This window comes from Ovis canadensis, chromosome 13 (genome assembly GCF_042477335.2).
Source record: "Ovis canadensis isolate MfBH-ARS-UI-01 breed Bighorn chromosome 13, ARS-UI_OviCan_v2, whole genome shotgun sequence".
Lineage (NCBI taxonomy): Eukaryota > Metazoa > Chordata > Mammalia > Artiodactyla > Bovidae > Ovis > Ovis canadensis.
The window spans coordinates 30936540-30960273 of record NC_091257.1 but is presented as its reverse complement, the minus strand read 5'-3'; the positions used below and the strand labels follow the sequence as shown (position 1 = coordinate 30960273).

At 40.0% G+C, this 23734-nt stretch overlaps 1 protein-coding gene across 2 annotated transcripts in view; it reads left to right on the top strand.

Moving 5' to 3' along the window:
- Positions 1–23734, top strand: part of USP6NL (USP6 N-terminal like) — a 138875-nt gene that overhangs the window by 104212 nt on the left and 10929 nt on the right. For both annotated transcript variants that reach the window (XM_069546402.1, XM_069546403.1), the window contains exons 6-13: positions 4734–4814; positions 10716–10823; positions 14682–14791; positions 16797–16845; positions 18480–18600; positions 21686–21780; positions 22468–22533; positions 22627–22726. In XM_069546402.1, the coding sequence (XP_069402503.1) occupies positions 4734–4814; positions 10716–10823; positions 14682–14791; positions 16797–16845; positions 18480–18600; positions 21686–21780; positions 22468–22533; positions 22627–22726 (730 nt within the window). The remainder of the gene's footprint in view (positions 1–4733; positions 4815–10715; positions 10824–14681; positions 14792–16796; positions 16846–18479; positions 18601–21685; positions 21781–22467; positions 22534–22626; positions 22727–23734) is intronic.

Below are 23734 nucleotides of genomic sequence, written 5' to 3'. Positions count from 1 at the left end.
ATTCAGGACTGATTTATTTCCTTTAGGATGGAGTGGTTGGATCTCCTTGCAGTCCAAGGGACTCTTAAGAGTCTTCTTCAATACCACAGTTCAAAAGCATCGATTCTGTGGCACTCAGCTTTCTTTATGGTCCAACTCTCACAGCCATACATGACTTATGGAAAATCCATAGCCTTGACTAGACTATCTTTACTCCATAGTGATATTAAAAATTGGGTGGGACTCAGGAGGGAAAACGTTTTAATAGAAAAATATCAGTAATATAGAAAGAATGAGAGGGGGAAAAACCCCACAAAAATGGTTAAAAAAAAATTTACCACACACACATGAAAAACGTAAAAAACCATTTTACCACCATCAGAATTGATTCAGGCAGAAATTATAGAGGATGAGAAGACCACTGAGTAGAGTTGTTAAGGAGCAGGATGTCCACAGTATCTTAAAGTGTACTACCCAGATTACATATTAGTTACAAAAGGGAATGTCTCTGTTAACAGAGAAGTTGGGCAAATACCACTTAACCAAGGCATCAGCAGTTACATCACAGATAATGGTGCAGATGAGCACGAGCTGTCAGTGGGTGCCGTAAGGACACAAAATCTGTTATGTAGTATTCCCACCAAAATCTCAGGGAAACAATTAGACAAAGTCAGATAGTGCAGACTAGACCCTTCAAAAATCAACATCATGAAAGACAAAGGCCAGGAGACTGGTCTAGAGTGAAGGGAACTAAAGAGATGTCTTCTCTCCACCACACCTAAGAAAAAACAGCTTTACAGACATTTTTGAGACTAGTGGGGAGTTTGGTATATGGATGGTTTATTATGAAATAATGAACCAATTTTAAATTTCTTGAAGGAGTGTGATAGTGGTGCTATGATTATGTAGGATAATGTGTCTTATTCTTAGGTAAATATTTGGAGTGTTCATGATGTCTGTGATTTTCTAATAGATCAGCCCACCAATAAAAAAGCACCCCAATATAAATAGATTAAATCTGGCAAAATGTTAGTAATTGATGGATTTTGCTGAAGCATATATAAGTATATGGTGCATTGGTCTTCCAACTTTCTGCAGGTTTGAAGTGTTTCAGTAAAAATTAGAGAAAGTAAGATGTCAATGTATAAAGTCAACAAAGCTATTTACTAGCAGTTTTGTATAGATTCCTAACAGAGGCATGAAAATACATTGTGTGTTGGGAATGACAGATGGTTCAAGATGACCAGGTCATCAAAGCAGCAGAAAACTAGAAGGTGAGTTTGTGTCATCCTGTGTTAGAGCCATCTGTGTAGACATTTGAACTTCATTTGTAGATAATGGGTAGCCCTTGAAGGATTTTTTAAACTGGGACTCACATGAAAGGTCACGGCAGTGTGGAGGCTGGCTTGCGGCCACTCCGGGCTGCCTGTGTGCTCTTGCCCTTGTCTAGGGATGAGCACTGCCCCAGTCCCGCCCCGGGACAGGCAGAGGAAGTGATGGAAGCAGGAGATACGGGCGGGCCGGTGAGTGCGGTTTGGGTCTAGCAGGAAGGTAGATAGAGACTGCAGAGCTAAGCTTGCAGGCTGATTGCCTCAGTGGCTGGTGGCACTGTCAGTCCGCAGCAGGGAGGGAAGGTGGTAGCACCGTGGTTAGGGAGTCCTTTCGGGTGCGTGGAGTTTGACCTGGCTGCTGAACTTCTAGGTGCGGTTCTCCCCTGCTGCTCTTGTTCTGGTGTCTTGGTGTCAGTGAGTCCGCGGCAAGCCTGCTTTTCTAGAGCATTTAAGTTCATACTTGTCACGTGTATTTTCAGAATAGATTCTGGAGTTGATAAGCTGTAGCATCTTTGCTGATAAAGTATATTTTATCCGCTTATTACAGATTCATGAGTGCATTCAAATCTGGTATAGTTGATCTGACAGTGTTACAGAGTTAACACTTAAGCCCGATGGAATACCAATGTATAATTTTATACTGGTGTATAATTTTAAAATCTTACAGCCTGGGAGCTTTACCCAAAATTTTTCCTTTTTTTTGCTGTAGGGGAAAGAAAAGCATACTTAATAGTTCTTAAAATTGTGCATATGTGTTTTATGCTTGCATGTAAGAATGTGAAGCATTTAAAATAATCTCTCTGTATATATGATGAGTGTTAGAATACAAAAATGTGCCTTTTTAAAAAAAGGATAGCTGTTTCTTAAAGAGAGTTACTGACAATTTAATAGTCATAAAAAGGAAAGATAGCAGGAGGCCTGCTAGACCTCAGCAGGGCTTTTCCTGGCAAAGGATATGTTACCATGCTCTTGGCTTGGCTTGAATTATTTGGTGCTTTCCTGTTGGTGGAGAAAGGGATTGAGCTTTGAGGAAGTCGGAGGAGGAAGTGTGGAACAGTAAAGTGACTGAATAGCTCCTTAGATCCGTCTTAATTTTTCACAGTTGGCCTTCTCTGAAGTCGCATTCAGCAGAAACATTAATTAGATTTCAGTGCCCTGCTGAGGTTTAAAATTAAACATATTTCTGGAACCATCTGTAGCATTTTATCACTAATAATATAATGAAGAATATGCTTAATCTTTTGAAAAATGAGAAGCATAACAGAGTATCTTTTGCTCACAAGTGATCATCTTTGGTTATGAAAAATCCATCAAAATTTTTAGAAGAGCAAAGAAGTAATTAAAAAGTTTTAAGGATATAATCCTCCCTCCCACCCCCCGCAAAAAAAAAAATTGCGTCAAAGTATTCTGATTGGTGATGGACAGGGAGGCCTGGTGTGCTGCAGTTCATGGGGTCGCAAAGAGTCGGACGCGACTGAACCAAACCGATTCTGATTGGTGAGAATCTTTTCCAAATTCAGGATTTCTTTGGGATTTTATGCTTCTTTTGCATCTAAAAATGTTGATGGTGGGCCTGTGCCATCTGCCTGTTTGGGGCTGGATTTGTCCAAGAGCTGAGATTCCTGCAAGGAGAGCCAGGTGGAGGCAAGGGCCTAGGACGGGGCGGCCCAGCGCACAGGTCCTGGGGCCAGACAGCCTGGCTTTGACCTGACCAGAGGGGAATGTGGAGGAGTCGGTTGGCTCCTGTGGGCCTCTGTCTCCTTATTTGTGAAGTAAGGAGAGCTATGCCTACCTCATAGGGGTGTCATGAGCATACAGTTTTGAGCATAAAACGTTCCTTCAGAACTGTTCTTTCCCGTGTGGTCCTTTGTTTCCTTCACTCTTTAGATGCGCTTAATACACTTACAGAGGCCTTCAGGGAAGAACATGCTGCCATTGAGGAGAATTAACAAAACAGCAGCAGCTCACTTGCTCCTAGGAATTCTGTTGTTTTGTTCTCACAAAAGCCTGATCACTAGGTGTGGGCCCTGCAGCTCTTTTCCAGGCAGTGAGAGGCCACAGGCACCTTGGCCTTCGTGGAGGGAGGTATTGCTGGGGGAAGGAGGTCAGGTGCACAGCAGCGGGTGGCCGCCTTGAGAGAGACTCGCTTCCCGGGGCGCGGCGCACCCACATGTGCTTTCTGATGGGCTGTACACTCGGGTCTTTTTTTCTGAATGTACCAATCAGGTAAGTCACTCTACCACCATGAGAGTTAATAAGAGATTGCAGGGCAGGCTGGAGGACTTAGGAAAAAATCCCTTCTCCTGGAATCCAGAGTGAGGGAGAAGCTTTTTCTCTACCATCTCCCCCCCTTCCCTTATCCCCCTCCACCCTGTTCCCAGCTTTGCCCAGAATCTTAATTTAGTGACAGTCGAGACCTCCGACTATGTGTTCAGCCTCAGCTCGGGAAGCGTCCTTTTTTAGCCCCTGTGGTGCCGCATTGTCTGAGAAGTGTATCTGTCCGCGCTTCTCAGAATTTTGCACTTGATGAAGACCCTAACAGTCTTCCAGCTCTGCACTCAGGCGCGCCTTCTCTGCCGTCCTGGGTGGGTGGCATTGCTCCCTCCACAGGATTTGAGTCGCCCTCTCTGCCTGTAGGCCCAGCACTGCGTGTTCCGTGTCAGGCGGCCTTGAGCAGATGGTGAACTTTCCCAAGGGCAGCAACAGTTACTTTGTACAGTTTTCACTAGCATAATGCTAGTTATGTAATGATCTCCCAATAATATCCAGTTCTCCTTTACAAAAACCACCTTTGTCACTGAAAGAATTAAAATGCCACAATTCAGTAAAATGTTAAGAGAATGGAATTTTGAAGTTGTGTTAAAGATATTTCAAAATATTTTAAAATTTCCTTTTGGCTTAACTTTGTAAAATACCAAGTGCTTAGTCACCAAGTCATGTCCAATTCTTTGCGACCCCATGGACTGTATGTAGCCCGCCAGGCTCCTCTGTCCACAGGGATTCTCCAGGCAAGAATACTGGAGTGGGTTGCCATACCCTTCTCCAGGGAAAATACCCAGAGTTAGATTAATTTGAAATGTTAGAAAATCTGAGTGACTCCTTTCTCTTTACCTGTCTCTCCTGTGTGTTTTAACTTAAGCTGCTGCTGCTGCTAAGTCACTTTAGTTGTGTCCTACTCTGTGTGACCCCATAGACGGCAGCCCATCAGGCTCTGCCGTCCCTGGAATTCCGAGAGTACTATTGATACAGCAGTAATCAAGTGTCCAACTATTTTTTAAAAAGTTAAGATACTTGCTGTCCAATGTTGCATAACTTTTTTTGTAGTTCTTTTTTCAGCAGCATTTTCCTTGACATTTTTTGGTAATTTGTAAGTAAAAGAAGTCTGAAACAAACAATAACAATGAATTTCAATTTTATTTTTAGCAAAAGCACCTGGAAATTGAAAGAACTACTAAATGGTTGAAAATGCTAAAAGGATGGGAAAAATACAAGAACACTGAAAAGGTAATTAAAATATTACTTCCTTATGAAGTGGATTTTCCTAGTAAAATTTCCTCTCTCATGATAAGAATATTACATGCATATTCTTAAAAATTTTTTTAAATTTTAATTTAATTGCGTGAATGAAGTCAAAGTCTCTCAGTTGTGTCCAACTCTTTGCAACCCCATGGACTATACAGTCCCTGGAAATCTCCAGGCCAGAATACTGGAGCAGGTAGCCTTTCCCTTCTCTAGGGTTATCTTCCCAACCCAGGGACTGAACCCAGGTCTCCCACATCGCAGGCGGATTCTTTACCAGCTGAACCACAAAGGCAAGCCCAAGAATACTGGAGTGGGTAGCCTCTCCCTTCCCCAGGGGATCTTCTCAATCCAGGGATCAAAGCCAGGTCTCCTGCATTGCAGGTGAATTCTTTACCAGCTGAACCACAGGGAAGCCCAAGAATACCAGAGTAGGTATCCTATCCATTCTCACAAAGGATCTTCCCAACCCGAGAATCAAACCAGGGTCTCCTGCACTGTAAGCGGATTTTTTACCCGCTGAGTTATCTGGAAAGCTCCTGAGTGGAATGCCTTGAATTGGGACTCTCTCTGCTGTCACAGAATACCCAGTTTAGACTGGTTGCAGGAATTGAGAGGACGTGGTGGGCAGCCCAGAGGTCGGCAGGCTTTCAGGGGTGACGGAATTCGGCTGCTTAGTTAACATTGCTGCTTGTGATTTCGTTTCTTTCCATCTCCCTCTGCCTGCTGTGATGTCAGCCTGTTGAACGTGGCTTCCCTTTGGGGTCAAGATTATTGCAGTCACTCTAGGTTTGGTATCCATCTGTCTTCCTGCTCAGAAGGAGAGAAGTTTTGTTTCGAAAAGTGTTCGTGAACAGGAGCATGTCCTGTCCTAAAGCATCTAGCCGATCTCCCTCCTAAATCTTTTTGCTCGGCATTGAGTATAGGTTGTTCTAAATCAGGTTGGTTTGTTTTTTTTTAATGCATACATCTATTAATATTCCTACTAATCTCATCAGAAAAGTTTTTCAATATTGTTAAGCTGTGAAGTTCCTAGTAGTTGAAGTTTTCCAAAATTCTAACTTTTGCTTGAAAGGGCAAAAGTTATCAGTGGCAAAAATACTGTTAGGTATTTTCCTTAAGGGCTTCCCAGGTGGTTCAGTGGTAAAGAATCTGCCTGCCAATGCCAGAGACTTGAGTTTGTTCCCTGGATTGGGAAAATCCCTTGGAGAAGGAAATGGTAACCCACTCCAATATTCTTGCCTGGGAGATCCCTTGGAAAGAGGAGCCTGATGGGCTACAGCCCATGGGGTCACAAACAAGTTGGACATGACTTAGAGACTAAACAATGACAACAAATTTTCCTTAAAGTAACAGGCTTACTTCCTTTATATATTTTACTTCATTTATTTTTGAGCAACTGTCTGCTAAACACCCAAGTCTAACAGTCATTTTTTCAGATTAGTGTCCTTGTCAAAAGCAGCTGGTTCAGATTGCAGTTCAGTTTCATAAATGCTCTTACTTGAGGCTGGCACTGTGCTCTGTGTGTCCTACCTCATGACCCAGAGTATTAATAAGATGTGTCTTCAGGATTGAGATTGAGTGAAATTAATAGTTTCCACTGCTTCATCAAGGGCATTGAAGTGCACTGACCTCTGTTTTAAGCTGTAATCAAAGAACACAGTGAGTGCCCGCACCGTGCTTCTCCTGCCTTGGCTTGTGGCAAGGTGCCAGGAGCTTCAGCTTTGATGAGGGGCCATGAACTAAGGTTTTTCTGCGCCCAGTGCCAAAGTCAGTGCAGGGAAAGAGGCCAGTAATGTTTTAGTATCATTAAGAAAACAGTTTGCATGGCCCATGCCTTGAGAACTGCTGACAACTAAGCCTCTGTTTCCTCATCTTTGAAATGGAGATAATAATACCCATTTCAAAGAGATGAAGATTTCATGATTTTATGCAGGCAAGCCATTAGGCATTGCACCTCACATGTAGTAAGCATTCACTACCAGTTTTTTGAAGGGAGGTTAGATAATTTAAAAAAAATTTTTTTAAGAGAAAAAAGAAATCTTCCATAATCCTACAACAAAACTGAGTTAACTGTTATGATTTTTGTCTGTTTCCTAACATTTTTTTTCTATGCAATATATGTACATTTTCTTATTTACATAGATATAAATTGTTGTGTGTCAGCCTTTGCCAACAGGAATTCCAGGGAGCATCAGTTCCTTGGGTTCTAACAGATATTTTTACATGGAAGCAGTGTTGCCTACTGATTAAACAATAAACTATCCCAGGTTCAAACCCCAGCTCTGCCACATTACTAGCCGTGTGACTTGGGGGAAGGTATTTAACCTTTTTTTCTGCCTTAGTTTGCTTGTCTGTAAAATGAGGGTAATCAAAATACTTCCTTCACCGAGTTGTTTTGAGGATTAAATAAGATAATATGCAAAGCACCTGACACTTAATATGCGGTCAGTAAGTGTTGCTTATTATTCATGAGAGAGAGGCTCTTCGGTTAAGTCACGTTGGGAAAATTAAAACTGACCAAAGGTAAGCAGATTTCTTTACTACAGGATTTTCAGCATCTTTAGTATGTGGTAGAAATTTTTTAAAGGGACATTAAATTCTGTGACATTTATTCAGCCTTGAAAATCTTTTTGTCATGGGGTATCTCCCAGGAATAACATCCCTTTTCTTTTGGAGCATCCTAAATATCCCCATTTAAATTCCATTAGACCGTTACTGTTTTATTTTCATCAGGAGTAAGTTCATTTCTGGGTTACTAATTTTATGTTTCAAGAAGAATCCTTTCTGAGTAGAATATTGGTCATGATCTCTGTGCTCTGGTTTAACACTCTGCTTCTCAGACTGACCTAAAGCTGACAAGTCCTTCACCTGATGTCTTTGTGGAAAGATCTTTCAAGTACTAATTACAGAATCTCTCATGATGCATTGTACCTATGCTTTAATCTCAGCTTCAGTCCAATAAAATACTTGTAGAATTATATGACTTTATGTCCTTCTCTAGTATACATATGTCTGTGAAAGTATGTAAGCCTTTGTTAAAATGAGCATTCTCCTCAGCTGTTATCCTGACAGCAGCTCTGCTAATGTACTTCTCAGTGAGAGAGATTTTAATGGAGCTTTCTTTCATGCATCATTTTAAAGCACTTTCTCACAACTATAATGAATGCTAGAATTATTTGATGATATATATGGTCCAACTGGTATGAGGCAGAATGCACCTTCTAAAAGAATTGCTGCTCTCAGTTTATACCCAGTCTTAGATTACATTGAAGTTAAAAAATAGTGTATATTTTTCTTCTCTTCCAAAGGAAAGTATATGTTTTCTCTCAACAGAATCCTTACTTATGTGGTGGTAGTACAAAGAAATATCTAAAAATATCTTGAAATAAAAATATATAGGTCTGATAGAGAATATTTGTATTTTTAGAATATAAGCTTTAATGAAAAAAATTGCCATTAAGGTTGCCTGTGTTTTCACAATGACTGCCCCCTATGTATAGTCACACTGCATTTTTAAAATATAATCTATTAAATGAAAAGATGAAGTTATCTCTGCTGGCAGAGACCATTCTGATTTAACTAGTTGTGATATTATTGTGTCTAGGCTCTGTCATAACAGTGTTCCTACAATGGAGATATATATATGTGTGTGTGTATTGGAGAAGGAAATGGCAATCCACTCCAGTGTTCTTGCCTGGAGAATCCCAGGGACGAGGGAGCCTGGTGGGCTGCCGTCTATGGGGTCACATAGAGTCTGACACGACTGAAGTGACTTAGCAGTATGTATGTATGTATGTATGTATGTATATATATATGTATATGTATATATATATGTATGGTGTTTTGTTTTGTTTTGTTTTGTCAAATAACTGAATGGACCTTTGTTGGTCAGGTAACTGACAGACTTGTATTAGCCAACATTTGATTCAACTGATAGGAAAATGGAGACACGATGTATAGAAATAAATTTCTCAAGGCTGTTTTTAATGATAAGCAAGAGATGGTGTGTCCAGATGCCAGGGCTTGCTTATTGTCTGTTTGCTTAGAAGTCCCTTTTGGTGTGTATCAGTTAAAGACCAGAAGGAAATAGAATGTGCTTGTTAAGAAGCATAGGACCTCATGGATGGTTTAAAACTCTCAGATCCAGACTCGGGAGACTTGTGCCTATTTGGAGTCAGTAATTTATATATAATTGTTGAATACAGAATTGAACAAAAGCAATAAGTAATGTCTAAAATCTTTGTGAGTGATGCAGTGTAAGAAATGCATGTGGTTCTTATTTTACTCATGGAAAAACATCTGTCTAATGGACATGCAAGTATGTCCATCAAAGGTGATCTCTTTACTTGCCATCATTGCTTACAGTTTAACATCTTTACTGTGGAAATTCAGGAGAGAATTTGAAGTCGCTTTTAGTGGATTATATTCCTTTAAAAAGTTAAGTTTATTATACATTTTAAATGAATATAGGTGATAAACTTTCTCTGGAAAATCTTAAAGTCACTTAAAAAAAAAACCACACACACTCAGTTTGCAGTTAATGGTGCTAAGTGTTTAGCGCATGGGAAATGCTGAAGCAGAATGGAATTTACACACAGCCTTTCTGTACATATTCTTCCAGTTACATCTACCGCTTGACTTAATGCTTCAGTGTTTCTAGTCACTGCCGAAATTTCAAATTTGAGACTGTACTGTGTTTATACCAAAGGGACAGAACTGAAATTATGTATCTGATTATCTAATTGAGTCAACCTCACAGTATGCACTGTTTCACAGGAAAAGTCATTCTACAGTGTTAATTATTTAAATTCACAGTTTCTTAAAGCTACATCATGATTTAGTAAAGGCTTCATTTTAAAAAATCTAAGTAGTGTAATTGTAGAAGTTAAAGCTCTGCTTATTAGTTCATAGCTCATCAGCATTTTGGTTATTAGTTCTAATATCTTATTTTCTCAGCCATGCTATCGAAATATTATTTTGTTTGTAATGGTAACTGTGTACTTATTTTTACCTTGTTCCTGAAGTTTCTGCCATGATTTGTTTCATCACTTCCTTTTAAGTTTTAAAGTTTCCTTAGGTACAACTTTGTAGTGAGCATAATAAATATGTTATTTTGAATATGTGATTAGCTTTAAAGAAAAAGGTGAATCACAAGAAGTTGGAGAGGTATGCTGAGTCTTAAGATTCTTAGAGTGATAGCAGTGTCAAGTACCCAAATAATTAAGAGTTACTGATGATTTATACATAATTTCATTCAGAAGTGGTGCTCCTTCTTGATGGAAATTTATCACTATTTTTGTCTGGTCAGATAGGATCAGTGTCATTAGGAAAAGAACAAAAGTTTTCCTGAAGGAACTCTCCACAGAGTTGAGAAGAGAGGGAAAGAGGGAGTGTGTGTGTGTTGGGACAGGGGAGGGGGGAGATGAATAAAGACTGGGGGCCACAATGAGTTGTGAGATAGAAGGTTCTGGAGAGACTCCATGAAGACACTGTGACACAAGAGAACCATTTTGTTATTCTGAGCCTTCTAGATGTATGAGAGAAAGAAGGGAGGTGTGTAACTAGGTAGGCACATCAGCGGGGAACGTGTCAGACGCTCACAATTTCAGAAGGCGCCGACTGTGCTCCCGTGTGTCCGAAGACGCACCTTTGCAGTGAATGAAAACGCTAATGTATGGACGTACTTGACATCTTCTTACTGGTTTGTTCTGTCCTTTCTGTGTATATGTCCCTGTTCAGATCTAAAGAGGAGAGGTGAGAGGATCCAGGAGAGTTAAATTTTATCAGTTACCAGGAATCCTTTGAAAAGAGTAACAGAAATGATTTAAGGGACTAGTCTGAGCTTTGTGTTTGTAACTTTCAATTTATGTTTCTTTCCATAAGTTTCATAGGAGAATTTACAAAGGAATCCCACTCCAGCTCAGAGGTGAAGTCTGGGCACTGCTCCTGGAGATCCCAAAAATGAAGGAAGAGACCAGAGACCTGTATAGTGTGAGTACCGAGAGCCAGCCTGGCGTTTTGAAACCATCAGTCACGGTTGGGGCACATTCGTAAGGAAAATTAACACCTGGTTGCAGCTATTCATTTGCAATGCAATATTAGTAATAGATTTACAGTGTCACTTTTAGAGGTTTTAGGAAAATAGTAGCAGAATTCAGTTTATCCAGCAGCTGCGTGTGTATGACTGACGGTTTTCTTCTTTCTCCCAAGATTGTTACGGCGTTTCTAGGTTTTATTATTCGTTAATAAAAGTGACCGGCAAGACTTGGAAATTGGCCAGTGCATTAAATTTACCTCCTTGTCATCTCAGCTATAGCCTTTCTAAAACCTAAATTTTATATTAACCTTGGGAAGGAATAAGAAATGTATATCTGAAAATAAATGTTCCTCTGAAAGTATATATAAATAGAATAAGTTAGAATAACTGAAATGAAGAAAACTTATAATTTAAACCCAGTATTAATTAGAAAAGGAACTTCAGAACGCTCTTTTGATACCTTCCTGTTTATGTATAAGTAAAACTTCATCAAAAATAAGGTACCCATGGTGCATGGGTTTATTTCTGGGCTTTCTATCTTCTTCCATCGGTCTATGTTTCTGTTTTTGTGCCAGTACCATACTGTCTTGATGACTCTAGCTTTCTGGTATAATCTGAAGTCAGGAAGGTTGAGTCCTCCAGCTCCATTCTTCTTTCTCAAGACTGCTTTGGCTATTTGGTGTCTTTTGTGTTTCCATATGAATTGTGAATTTTTTTGTTCTAGTTCTGTGAAAAATAGCATTGGTAATTTGATAGGGATTGCATTAAATCTGTAGATTGCATTTGGTAATGTAGTCATTTTCGCAGTATTGATTCTTCCTACCCAGGAACATGGGTTTATGTTGTTTCTGATTTCTTTCATTAGTGTCTTATAATTTTCTGTGTACAGTTCTTTTGTCTCCTTAGGCAAGTTTATTCCTAGATATTCTTTTTGTTGCAGTGGTGAATGGGATTGATTCCTTAATTTCTGTTTCTGATTTTTCATTGTTAGTATATAGAAATGCAAATGATTTCTGTATATTGATCTTGATTCCTGCAACTTTGCTATATTCACTGATTAGCTCTAGTAATTTTCTGATACTATCTTTAGGGTTTTCTATGTACCGTATCATGTCATCTGCAAACAGTGAGAGCTTTACTTATTTTCTGATCTGGATTCCTTTTCTTTCTTTTTCTTCTCTGATTGCTGTAGCTAGGACATCCAGAATGATGTTGAATAATAGTGGCAAAAGGGCATATATGTATACCTATGGCTGATTCATGTTGAGGTTTGACAGAAAACAGCAAAATTCTGTAAAGCAATATCCTTCAATAAAGTATAAATTAAAAACATTTTTTCATCAAGATGTAAAGTTATAAATATTGGTTAATTTAAGCAGTTACTTTCTTTTTTTTTAAGCAGTTACTTTTTTTAAAAAAATTAGACTTTTTAAATTAATTGTTTGGACCCTCCACAGATTATGAATTTCTGTCTTGGGATTTTAGAGTTTCAAATTATTTTAAATGGTTGATTAGATATTGATTTGGCCGGAAAGTTTGTTTGGGTTTTTCTGTAAGATGTTATGGAAATTCAATGAGAATAAAACTACTTTTCCTTCATCTACTAAGATTTTTCTCAAACGGTGATAATGGTGGCTCCTGAGCCGGTGCTCTTGCCTGCTGTTTCTCCCGTTCTTTTACCTGTATCTCACTGTTATCTGGCTCTCTGGGGTCTTGTGATCTGCGTCACAGATGGCAGGGGCCTGGCCACAGTGGCCAACAACCCCACCTGAAGCCTTAGCAAGGCCGAAGAGTGTTGTCGGCCAGACCCACAATGAGGTGGCTGGTTTTTCATCCAGGTGCTTTCCACTATGCTTCTGCCCTCGGGTTTGTAGGCTCATTGGATCCTATTTCTTTTAAGTAAGTATTTATTCTTTATTATTGTGACATTCATGGACTCAGTCTCAGATTACCCGGGAAGTTGCTTACCTCCTTTTGTTAAGATAAATATGCTTAATTTCCTGTATTCTGCCCTTAGCTTGTCACCATTCTGGGACATAAGTAATCTTTCTGTTCTGTTATTTTTTTACCTGTTTAACTGGGCTTTGCTTCTGTCATGAGGTCTTTTTTGTGTTAAGTTTTCTTGTCCTCTAGAATAATTCATATTATAGATGTGTTTGGGTGTTTTTCTCCCTTTCAACTAAATTGTATTTTAAAGCATATTTTATCATGTCTCGTCAAGCCTTTCCTTTCTGGGGAAGAGGAGGATGAGAAACGGAGGGCCAGTGGGCTGGAGAGGGCAGAGACACATGGAGGAAAATGCGGGGGAGTGGATGCCCTGAACTTGGGGCAGACCAGCCTTTCCCTCCACTTGACTCCCAGAACATTAGCAGTTGGGCACTTGTCCTCCTGAGGGGGGATCAGAAGCATGTTTCCCTAGGAATCTGACCAGCCCAAGAAAATAACCCCCAAACTCCTAACTGCAGGGGAGGCCCAGTGAAAGCAGCTGGACCACTCTCCAGTGAGGACGGTTGTGAAGCCCGTCTGCACACATAACTTTCCATCAGCTTTCTTGTGTCTTCTTTCAAATACAAGCAGGCAGTGAGGAGAGGAGCTAGGAGCTAGCATGGAAAATAGCAACAAGTGAAAAAAGCAACTGATGAGAAACAGACCACAGAGCAAGAAAAAAACAGAAGAGCTATTGCTGATGTCTTCAGAGGGATAAAAAGAGATATTGCATCCATAAAACAAGTATAGGATGCTATAAAAGGAACATTCGAGAACAACAGAGCCTATGAATATAAAAGATGATAATAGAAATGAAAAATTCTAGAGGAGGGTTTGAAAATGACAAGTGAAGAAGTTTCCCAGAAAATAGATTGTGAAGTCAAAACTCAACTCAATGAGTTTTTAAGATTGAAAAGATCCATCAAATGCCCAAACCTGTGGTTAAAAATAGATCCAGACCAAACACAGAAATTGCAAGTTTCAGAACTTAGAGATAGAAGTTCCTTTCTTATAAAGAAGAAGGAATTAGAATGGCAACACTGGAAGCCAGAAGACAGTGGAGGTGGTGCCTTTTGAGCAAAAATATTTTCTAACTTAGAATTCTAAAGTAGTCAAAGAGCTAAGAAAGAAGGTAGACTGAACAGACACTCGGAGCATCAAAAAATTGATCTTCCACACGTCTTTTCACAAAATCTACTGGAGGCCGAGCTCCTCAGAACAAGGAAATAAACCAAGAAAGATGTGAGATGCAGGAGCCAGGAAACCTAAGCAAAGCAAGGCCTAGCAGATGTCTGTGAAGGGGAACCCCTGAGACGCCCCACTGAGCAGCTGGTCCGAAGGCCCGAGGAGCCGGGTCTGCGGGGAGTAGAAAACAGGAGGTGCCAGAGGCTGACAGCAGCCTGAAGTGAACCTGGGCCGAATTAGCAACACTGCATAGAAAACAAGCCCATTGAGAAACGGGAGGCCGGGCAGTGATAAGCCCCAAGGCAAACCAGAACGCTATGTTGGAGAGAAGAAAGGAATCGCCATGAACTGCCTGGCTTGCCTGGGAAGAGTCTTAGCAACGCAAACTCCAAACATTTTCCATCCAAATGAAAATCTAGCTGTCCTGAGAGTATGGGAGGGGAGGAGGCCAGGCAGGGTGGTGGTGTGTGGACAGAGGGAGGCCCTTCCCTGTGCATCTTGTTATATTTTTATTTTTGAACCATAGAAATGGCTTTCCTAAATCTAAAAAGTTTTTTCATGAGAATTATTTTACTGTTTGTCATAGACTTTTTGACATTTGATTTCCATTAAAATGTGCTTTCTTCTCTTTTTTCCTCCAGAAATTAAAACACAGAGCACGGGGTTGTTCGCCTGATATCAGACAGATAGACCTGGATGTCAACCGCACATTTAGGGACCATATCATGTTCAGAGACAGATATGGTGTGAAGTGAGTACAGCTCAATGCTATGAACTATGGGCAGCATTCACAAATAGTCTTTGTCAACTTGAAATGTGAGCGTTTAGAATATCTTTTATAGGTGATGATTTTGCTTCCACCTCTGAGGGTTTAAATTTTGGTAGATCCTTTGGTCCATATCATGTAAACTTTAGGATATAAGTTAGCTTAAATTTTTAATCTTTGACATATCTGTGCTATATTATTTGTTATAAAGTCATTTTATGATCTAGAAATTCTTAAATACATGGTAGATACTTTTATTAAAAATCTCAGAAAAGAAATGAGAGATTTTGTTACTTTTTGAGAACCATGTCAGTAATAAATGCATTCTTAGACCCCTGATTCCATGCATGGGTGAAACTAAAAAAATGGGAAATGAGTGAATAAAACAACAGTGACTGTTTAGGAATGAAATGTACAGTTTTGCTGTCCTCCGTATCAGTTAAGGTTCAGCCAGAGAAATAGAAACCAGTAAGAGATGTAAACTGAGGGATTTGCTGTGAGGAATTGGGTTCCAGTGTGCCGGAACTGACTAGCAAGTTCAAGGTCCATAGTGCAGATGTCAGGAAGGGCCTCAGGAGCTCTTATGACCTTTTGACCGATTGCACCAGGGCTTCCCAGATTATGGAGGGTAATCTCCCTGACTTCAAGTCAGCTGATTGTGTGTTTTGGTTACGTTTACAAAAGACCTGCTTCACAGCCACACCTCCATTAGAGTTTGCATAGCTGGGGATTGCAGCCCCTCCAAGTGCACAGAAGAAGCTCACTATCACGGACCACACTCATCAACTTAATTTTTGAATAAAGACAATGAAGTTGTACTTCCTTATAATATTCTGTACTTCCACAACTATTCTGCTTACAACTCAAAATATGCCAACCCCCTCCCGACAGAATGATGCTGAGTCCTTGGGGATATGTACTGTTTTTGCTTTGATATGTATAACTTAAATGCTGTGATACAAAGTCAGCTATTATGAAACATCTAATGGTAGATGGGGACATAGGGAAAAGAGATGGAACAAAGCATATTAAAAATATATATGTATATCCACAAACATATTGATACCAAAATAAGGAAAAAATACTCATAACAGATGTAGTCATCATCTCCGTGACTGGGCATGTGGTCTCTGCTGGTCGTAACTAACCTTCCACTTCCCATCCCATGTACCCTTTGCCCTCAGCAGGTACTTTGGCTGCTGGGGGCCCTAAAGCTTTATTCCTGAAGCGTCTACCATTAGCAGTCCTGCCTGAATTTGATTGTGGTGGTGTTCCGTGGACTTGAATCACTGGGTTTGGTTATACTCTAGAGGCACCTTCAGTATTCTCTGTGTTCCAGACGTGCTCTTGCTTACAGGGGTGGGCAACCTGGCTCCCAGTTCAGTGGAAGTGTTTGTCTCCTAGTGGGGACACTCCTCTCTTTGGAGCCAGGACCTCTAGAACAGCCGAGCCTAAGGTTGATGGAGCAGAAAGCAAACGTTGTTAGTGGACAAGACGTAACAGTGGGTGGAGCCACTCCTGTTCCCATGCTTGGATCCTGGGCCCTGAATCCTGATGCCAGTCTTGGAAGCTGATTTCCAGCGGACACCGCCCCCTAGGGGACATGTCCCTCCCCCCCCACTGCAAGGTGTTGCAGGATGCTGGCCCTATGAAGGAGGCTTCAGAATGTTGGTCCACAGCTCCATCCAGCCGGCCCCTTCTGTGGGGATGATTCTATGAGAACAGAAAGGGGACACCAAATTGAAGACATGGTGATGTGCTTTGTGCTTTTTGTTATAAATCCTTTCTGTCAAAATGAGTGTTATCTAGCCTCAAGTTTAGGCTGTGTAGAGTATTGTTTAAATTTGAGCTTGGGGTCATTTCTTTATAATACTAGTAGCTTTATCTGGATTATCTATTTATCATCAGTCAAACTGTTGTTTATTTAAGTTCCTAATTTTAAAAAGGTGAAAAAACTAAATTGTGTTCGATGTAAATTTCTTTCCTCTAGGCAACAATCCCTGTTCCACGTTCTTGCTGCATATTCTATTTATAATACGGTAAGTCAGCACCTGCCTGTCCACAGCTCTTTGAGCTGTGCTCTGAGCACCTGAAGGAAATCTCTGGGCCTCCTTCCTGGAAAAGCCCCCTTGCCCTGTGTTGCTTCATCTCAGGACTGGACGGTCTGTGTGGACCTTCCCAAGGCTCCCTCATCCGCCCCAGGATATCAGAGCAGAGTTGCTCGGAAAGTGGGAAGAATCACAGCATGACAGCAAAGCTCACTCCCCCCCCCCCCCCTTACTACAGGTTGCTTTGTTTTGTGGTGGTGTTTTTCTTGTTTTTATTTTAAGCACTTAGAACTGGGAATCAGCAGGGCAGGAGGGGCAGGAAGTAGTGGCTAGATTAATGCTGCTTGATTCTTGGTGACTCTTCATTCCCCTGGGAGGTTGACTTTCAGAATCACATTTCATTTATTTGGTGAGGTCCGGATAGCAGACCATAAGTACCTACTTGCTGCCTCCTGGAGTAAGCCAAAACTAAACGTTTTGGTATTAGAACATGTTATTCTTAAGGTATTGATTACTCTTGAGGGAGAGAGATTTGGAGGAAGAGATCAGCTAGTGTCAACACCAGTATAGATGCCAAGTAAATGCTTTGCTGACTGGATTCCAGGAAGGACACCTTGAACCTTGAAGTGTACCATTTCTATTGTAATCAAAACCTTTAAGTTACAAGGAACAGAAATTCACTCAAACTAGGGCAAGTTAAAAAGGAACTGATTAAAGGGGCATCTGATAGAAATGAAGCTGGGGGTGGCTGTTGGAGCTGGAGGGTGAGAAGCCTACAGAGAGAAGAGCTCCTCTTTCTGTCCCGCTCGGGGCCACGTGGTGCCTCTGATTGTCTCTGGAAACTGTTCATTATACTGTTTCTCTCTTCAGACGTCTCTCTCTGCCTGCTTATCTGTTTTTCTTAGGCTGCTACTGCAGCCATAGCCTCAGTGTGGGCATTCTGTTCAGCTACATACCACCATGCATGTAGTTGTGGCTTTATTCAGTTTTCCTAGAGAAACATGTGATGAGTGAATGAGTAAAATTGTCATGCAGCTGAATTAATGGTTCCCTGGGGTTAGGCGTCCTCGTCCCCATGAGCTGTGGTTCACGTGTCATGACATGGATCCCTAAGGCCATGTGATATTACACGTAAGTGTCATTATGTGTTATTATGGGGAGAATGGGCAGTTCTCAGGGAAGGGGCTTAGACTGAAAGGGTCCCCAGAATGTGTCTCTGTAAGGATCTGGAAATCTAGAGGAGAAAAGACAGCCAACTGGGAACTGTGCAAGGAGAGAAATGTGCCAGCGTCTGAGCAAAGAGGAGGAATATTGAGCTGAGAATCACACATAAAACAGAAATAGAAACAGTGCTCTTTACAGAAGGTGTGAGAACAGTATTGAGCAGAGGTCAATAAAGTCCTTTCAGGTTAGCCTTGTCCACACTTCTGCATTTATTCTTCAACACAAACATAGTCTTTGATAGCATGTGGCTCGGTACTGTGAAGACTGTAACATTTCTCTGTAGAACTGCACATTAAGTAATGTATTTAGGCATTTCTGTTTTCTACATCAGTTCTTCACACCTGCATGGACATGTACTTTGGTCTTAAACCCCCGGTTTCTCTGTTCTTGTTTCTCTTTAGGAGGTTGGATACTGTCAGGGGATGAGCCAGATCACAGCCTTGCTCCTCATGTATATGAATGAGGAAGATGCCTTCTGGGCCCTGGTCAAGCTGTTCTCAGGTCCCAAACATGCCATGCACGGTAAGAGGACCCTGAGGGGGCCATCAGCAACAAACAGGGAGGGGAGACAGGCAGGCTCGAACAAAGTCAGGCTCGGGGCAGATGCTTGGTAGAGTCAAGTATAGAAACTTGTCTAGGGGCGAGTTTAATTCATTAGTACTTATTACTAATTCCTTATTTAATTCTTCTTCATTGAACGTTTCTGTTCAGATTTATATTCCTTCGTCTTTACTACAACATATACTATTGACGTTTTAAAATTCTTTCCTTACTTGCCCTGGTTAGGAGAAACTAGGTTTGGAAGAATTTAGGAAAAACTGAGTTATTGGAAGCTTTTGATCGAAACTGTTAGACAGTCATGCCTTCAGTGAAATGTCTACTGTTGACTGGATATTGCAATTTATACCAGTTTGTCAGAGAATATTAATTGAGAAATGACACTGAGGTATTTAAAGGAAAGGTCCACAGTAATTTGTTATGTCAAATTTGTTTTAGTTCTCTCAGGCTTAAAATTGATTCCATTTTACAGTAAAAAAAGCTGGTAACAAATTCTGGGCACTTTGATATTTCAAAGCTTATGTAATTTTTTGGTTTTCAAGTTATTACACTGTTTTGAATAATATTTTTATTATATTTGCCAAGCATATGCAATAAACTTAACTTGAGAGAGTTTGGATTGAAACTTCTCTTGAAAAAGAAGTGGCATTTGTCCATATAATGCAAAATTATTTTCTCAATGCCATTGAGTGTGATAATACCAAATTAAAAACAATTTTAATACTAATCACTCTGAGAATGGACCATCATTCTCTTTGTGAACGTTGAAGCTTCATGTGGTGGGGAACCTGCCACAGTTTTAAAGTGATGTTTTCAAAACTATGACCTTCCATAGCTGATTAAATCTCACATTCTTACCATGTGGTTATTGTTGAAGCATTGTGTGTATGTGTATATGTTTGCATTTAGCTATCTCCTTCAGTGTTTGCTGTGGATTTTTAAAAAAATAAATACTATCTGCATAAGTGTTTCTGGACACTTTGCATCCCATAAGTGGACTCCAGTAGTAAGACACATTACATTGAGCTGCCATTCAATAGTATTGTTGCAAAGGGCATCCTGAGGAAACACAACTCTTCCTTATCAGTCTTTATTTTGCTTTAGTGTGAGATGGCATTGCTGATAATCTTGGAAATACAGTGGGATATTAACAGCTTAAGTAGTGTGTAATTATGTGGAATACTGTCCAGTTTTAGAAAATCCATCTCTTTTAACAAGCCTGATAACCTGCTTTCAGTAATTCTTGTCACCAGTCTCAGCTATGTGTGTGTGTTCTCAGTCATGTCTGACTCTTTGTGGACTAGCCCACCAGGCTTCTCTGTCCATGGGATTTTCCAGGCAGGAATACTGGAGTGGGTTGCCATTTCCTTCTCTAGGGGAGCTTTCTGATCCAGGGATCAAACCTACATCTCTTGTGCTTCCTGCATTGACAGGTGGATTCTTTACCACTGTGCCACCTGGGAAGCCCCACACTAATCTACAAAGCAGTATTTATTTTACTATTCTAACATTTACATTTACAAAGCAGTTTAGGTCATTATTATGGATAAGTTTGTACCTAGAGATATTTGTTTCTAGATCTGCCTATGAAATTTTATAACTGAAAGTTACCTCAGTTCTTTGCATTTCATATACAAAGCTGTTATCACTCACAGAAGTGTAATGTGAGGGCTAAAGCATGAGATTTAAAATACCAAGTCTGGAACCCCACTGAAAAGGGAAGCGGTGTTGGCTGTCTTAGCATCCTTGAGCTCATGTTTATTATTGAAGGAATTGCCTTTTTCAGAATCAGGCTTTGTCTTGAGTTTCTTCCTCTCAAATTGGCTGTGAAAGTGGCAGAGAGAGAGAGAGACACATATAGATTTTTTTTTAATGAAATCATTTCACCAGAAAGTATTACTAGGGGAGGAATTTTCTATCTCTGGAGACTTTTACGCACTCCTTAGAAAGCTGAGAATCAGTTAAGAAATAGCCCTTCCCCAAAGATCATAAAGCAGTTCTTCCCAGCAGTGTTCCTCAGTTTCTTGCAGGGACATAGTTTTCCGTTTTGGAAACATGCGTTCTGTGGGGAAATATTGGACTCCAAAATCAGATAAGTCTGGGAGATGAGGTAAACCAAGAAAAACAAGTGTCTTTAGGCTATAAAACAACTTAGAAACATTCAGAAGCTCATATGCCTGTGAACATATGCAAAAAAGGGTATATGTGACATACAGTATTTCTCCTGGATTCTTTTCAAAACTTAGAACACTTATTAATGTCTTTTGAAGTTACCTAGAACCCAGGCTGAAAAACCCATATGGAGAAATCATAAATTCATTGTGTATGTGCCCTTTTTAATGGATTATTAGAATATCTGAAAGGAAACTTGTGAATAAAAATAGATGTAAATTTCCATGAGTTACATACACAAAGTTGATACTAACTTCCCATTTACAGTTACTTCCTAGAAATCTTATAGATTGTACTGCATAATCATTTCGGATAGACTATATTAACATTGATCGTACAGTGCCCGTATGTTTTAGCTTATGTTAAATATCACTTATAAAAAGGATTAAAAAGTGATATTAACCTGGGAAGCATGGTTACTCTGATACTGTTAGAGTAAGCCTGAAAAGAGTAATACAATGTTTGTTTTATATATAATGGGGAGGCAAAATAAGTAATCAAGATTAGAATAATTTATAGAAGTGTGTGTTTAAGACATCACCCAGTACTTCAAGTAAACAGATAATCTTGATAAAAAGCTTCAGTTTCCATTTTTTCTTACTTTCTTAGTTTCCCTTTTAATTCAGAAATACTCTGTCCTCCTTTATATTTTTACAAGGTGATAGGCGATCCTTAGCAAACACATACTAGGCTATACGTTTTTATTAATCAAAGCTTATACATAATTGTTTCCTTGGAGAGAAGTAAAAATATTTGGGTAACTAGTAGGTTTGTTTTTATTGTTGTTAACAGCTAAAAGATAAAAGAAATATGTTGCATTTTAAACTAGGGATTTCTGTTATTATTTATGAAGTATGTTTTTATGTTTGTATTCTAGGATTTTTTGTCCATGGTTTTCCCAAACTCTTGAGGTTTCAAGAACATCATGAAAAAATACTGAATAAATTTTTGTCCAAGCTTAAGCAGCACTTGGTAGGTAGATATGACCTTGACTTACACCCACCTATACCAAGAATAAAGCTGGAAGACTTGAGTGCAGCCATTGGTCCCCATTACTCTGTTGGTGCACAGTCTCATCCATTTCATTTACCGAGCGGTTATAGTTCCCAGTTGCTCAAATGACATGAGATTTGTGAAATTTAGTACCGATGAACTATCACAGCCCTAACTCATAGCATCAGTCGCCTTTGAAGCTGATATATAGTAATACAAACAATATAGTTTTTAAGGATATGTGATTTCTCAGTGATTTAGGAGGTGTTTTAATTGCACTAAAGCATCTGCACTAAAATATTTTAAGGATCATACAGGCTCGTCCTCAGTGATCACATGTATACTCCTCTGAAAAAATATAGTAATTTAGTAAAGCAAGGATGCTTCCTTTTAGAGTATATTAAAAGAGAATCAAAGTATTGTATTACAGTCTTATCTTATGAGGGGTTTATTCTCAGGATGATTTTCAAAAGTACAACTGAGGAAGAAGAAGAGAGAGTCAGAAGAGAAAAAGTGGAAATACCCAGCACAGAGGAGATTTGTAATGAATGGTTTTGTTCAGCTGTGACAGCTGCCTCCAACAACCTGCCTAACTTTTAGTATTTATTATATTGCCGTGTTTTGTGTGCAGCCATCCAGAAATTGTGGAATTTTTGTTTTTTCCAGGATTCGCAAGAAGTCTACACAAGTTTTTACACAATGAAATGGTTTTTTCAATGTTTCCTTGATCGGGTGAGTGTTTATTTTTAAAGTCCAATCATAAAATTAAAAATACCAGACGAGGACAAACTGTTCATCTTATTTCTGTTTTGTTTTTAATTATAGACGCCCTTTACACTAAACCTCAGAATATGGGACATCTATATCTTCGAAGGAGAACGAGTTCTTACTGCTATGTCTTACACAATCTTAAAATTACACAGAAGTAAGAAAGCATTTAATTATAAAGATTTCACAAAAATCTAGCCTTGTTTTAAGTCTTGACTTCTCGTTACCCACCCAACTTCAAGGTCATTTCCTTTTAGTAATGAGTTTAAAAATTCTTTAAAATCAGTGAAGAAATTATCTTCAGTTGCTGGTTTTCCCTCATTGGTTCTTCCTCATGACTAGAAGCTTACTCCTTGCAAATGTCTTTTAATTCTTTTCTGTGCCAGTTCCATCTTCACATTTAAGTAGAATGCGGTATGTTGGTTCTACTACTAATATTCCTACTAGTTGTTTGTTTCCATGGTGTGTGTGTGGGGGGATGTCCCTTATTATTATTATTTTTTTCATTGATCTGATTCTTAAGTTTAATAGGAAAAGGGAGAGACCAGAGAAGCCAGGCCCTTTAGTTAACAGGTCTAGAGAGGGCATTTCTGTGATTGCTTCACCAGGAAAAGAGCATCCAGCCCCAGGCCGTAGACCAGAGTTGGGAACCCTCCCCTATCTCCCTATCTGGCTGCTTTGTGGCCTCTGTAGCAAGTACCCTCCAGGCCCACAGTTGTCCAAATGTAGCAAAAGGCCTTCAGTTGCAATATTGCAAGAAGTGAAGTGAAGTCGCTCAGTCGTGTCCGACTCTTTGCGACCCCATGGGGTGTAGCCTATCAGGCTCCTCCATCCATGGGATTTTCCAGGCAAGAGTGCTGGAGTGGATTGCCATTTCCTTCTCCAGGGGACCTTCCCGACCCAGGAATCGAATCCAGGTCTCTCGCATTGCAGGCAGACGCTTTACCGTCTGAGCCACCAGGGAATCCTGCAATATTGCAAGGGCTTGGTAAATAGGATATGCTGTGCCTTACTCTGAAAGTCAAGAAGTGAGAGTTGCTCTTTATGAATATGAGGGACCTTATTCATCTTAAAGTCTTAAACTACCCTTACAACTTATGGTACTCCTTTTGTGACCACGCAGAGAAGGGAAGAGAAGCTCCACACGGGTGCCTTCACCCAGCAC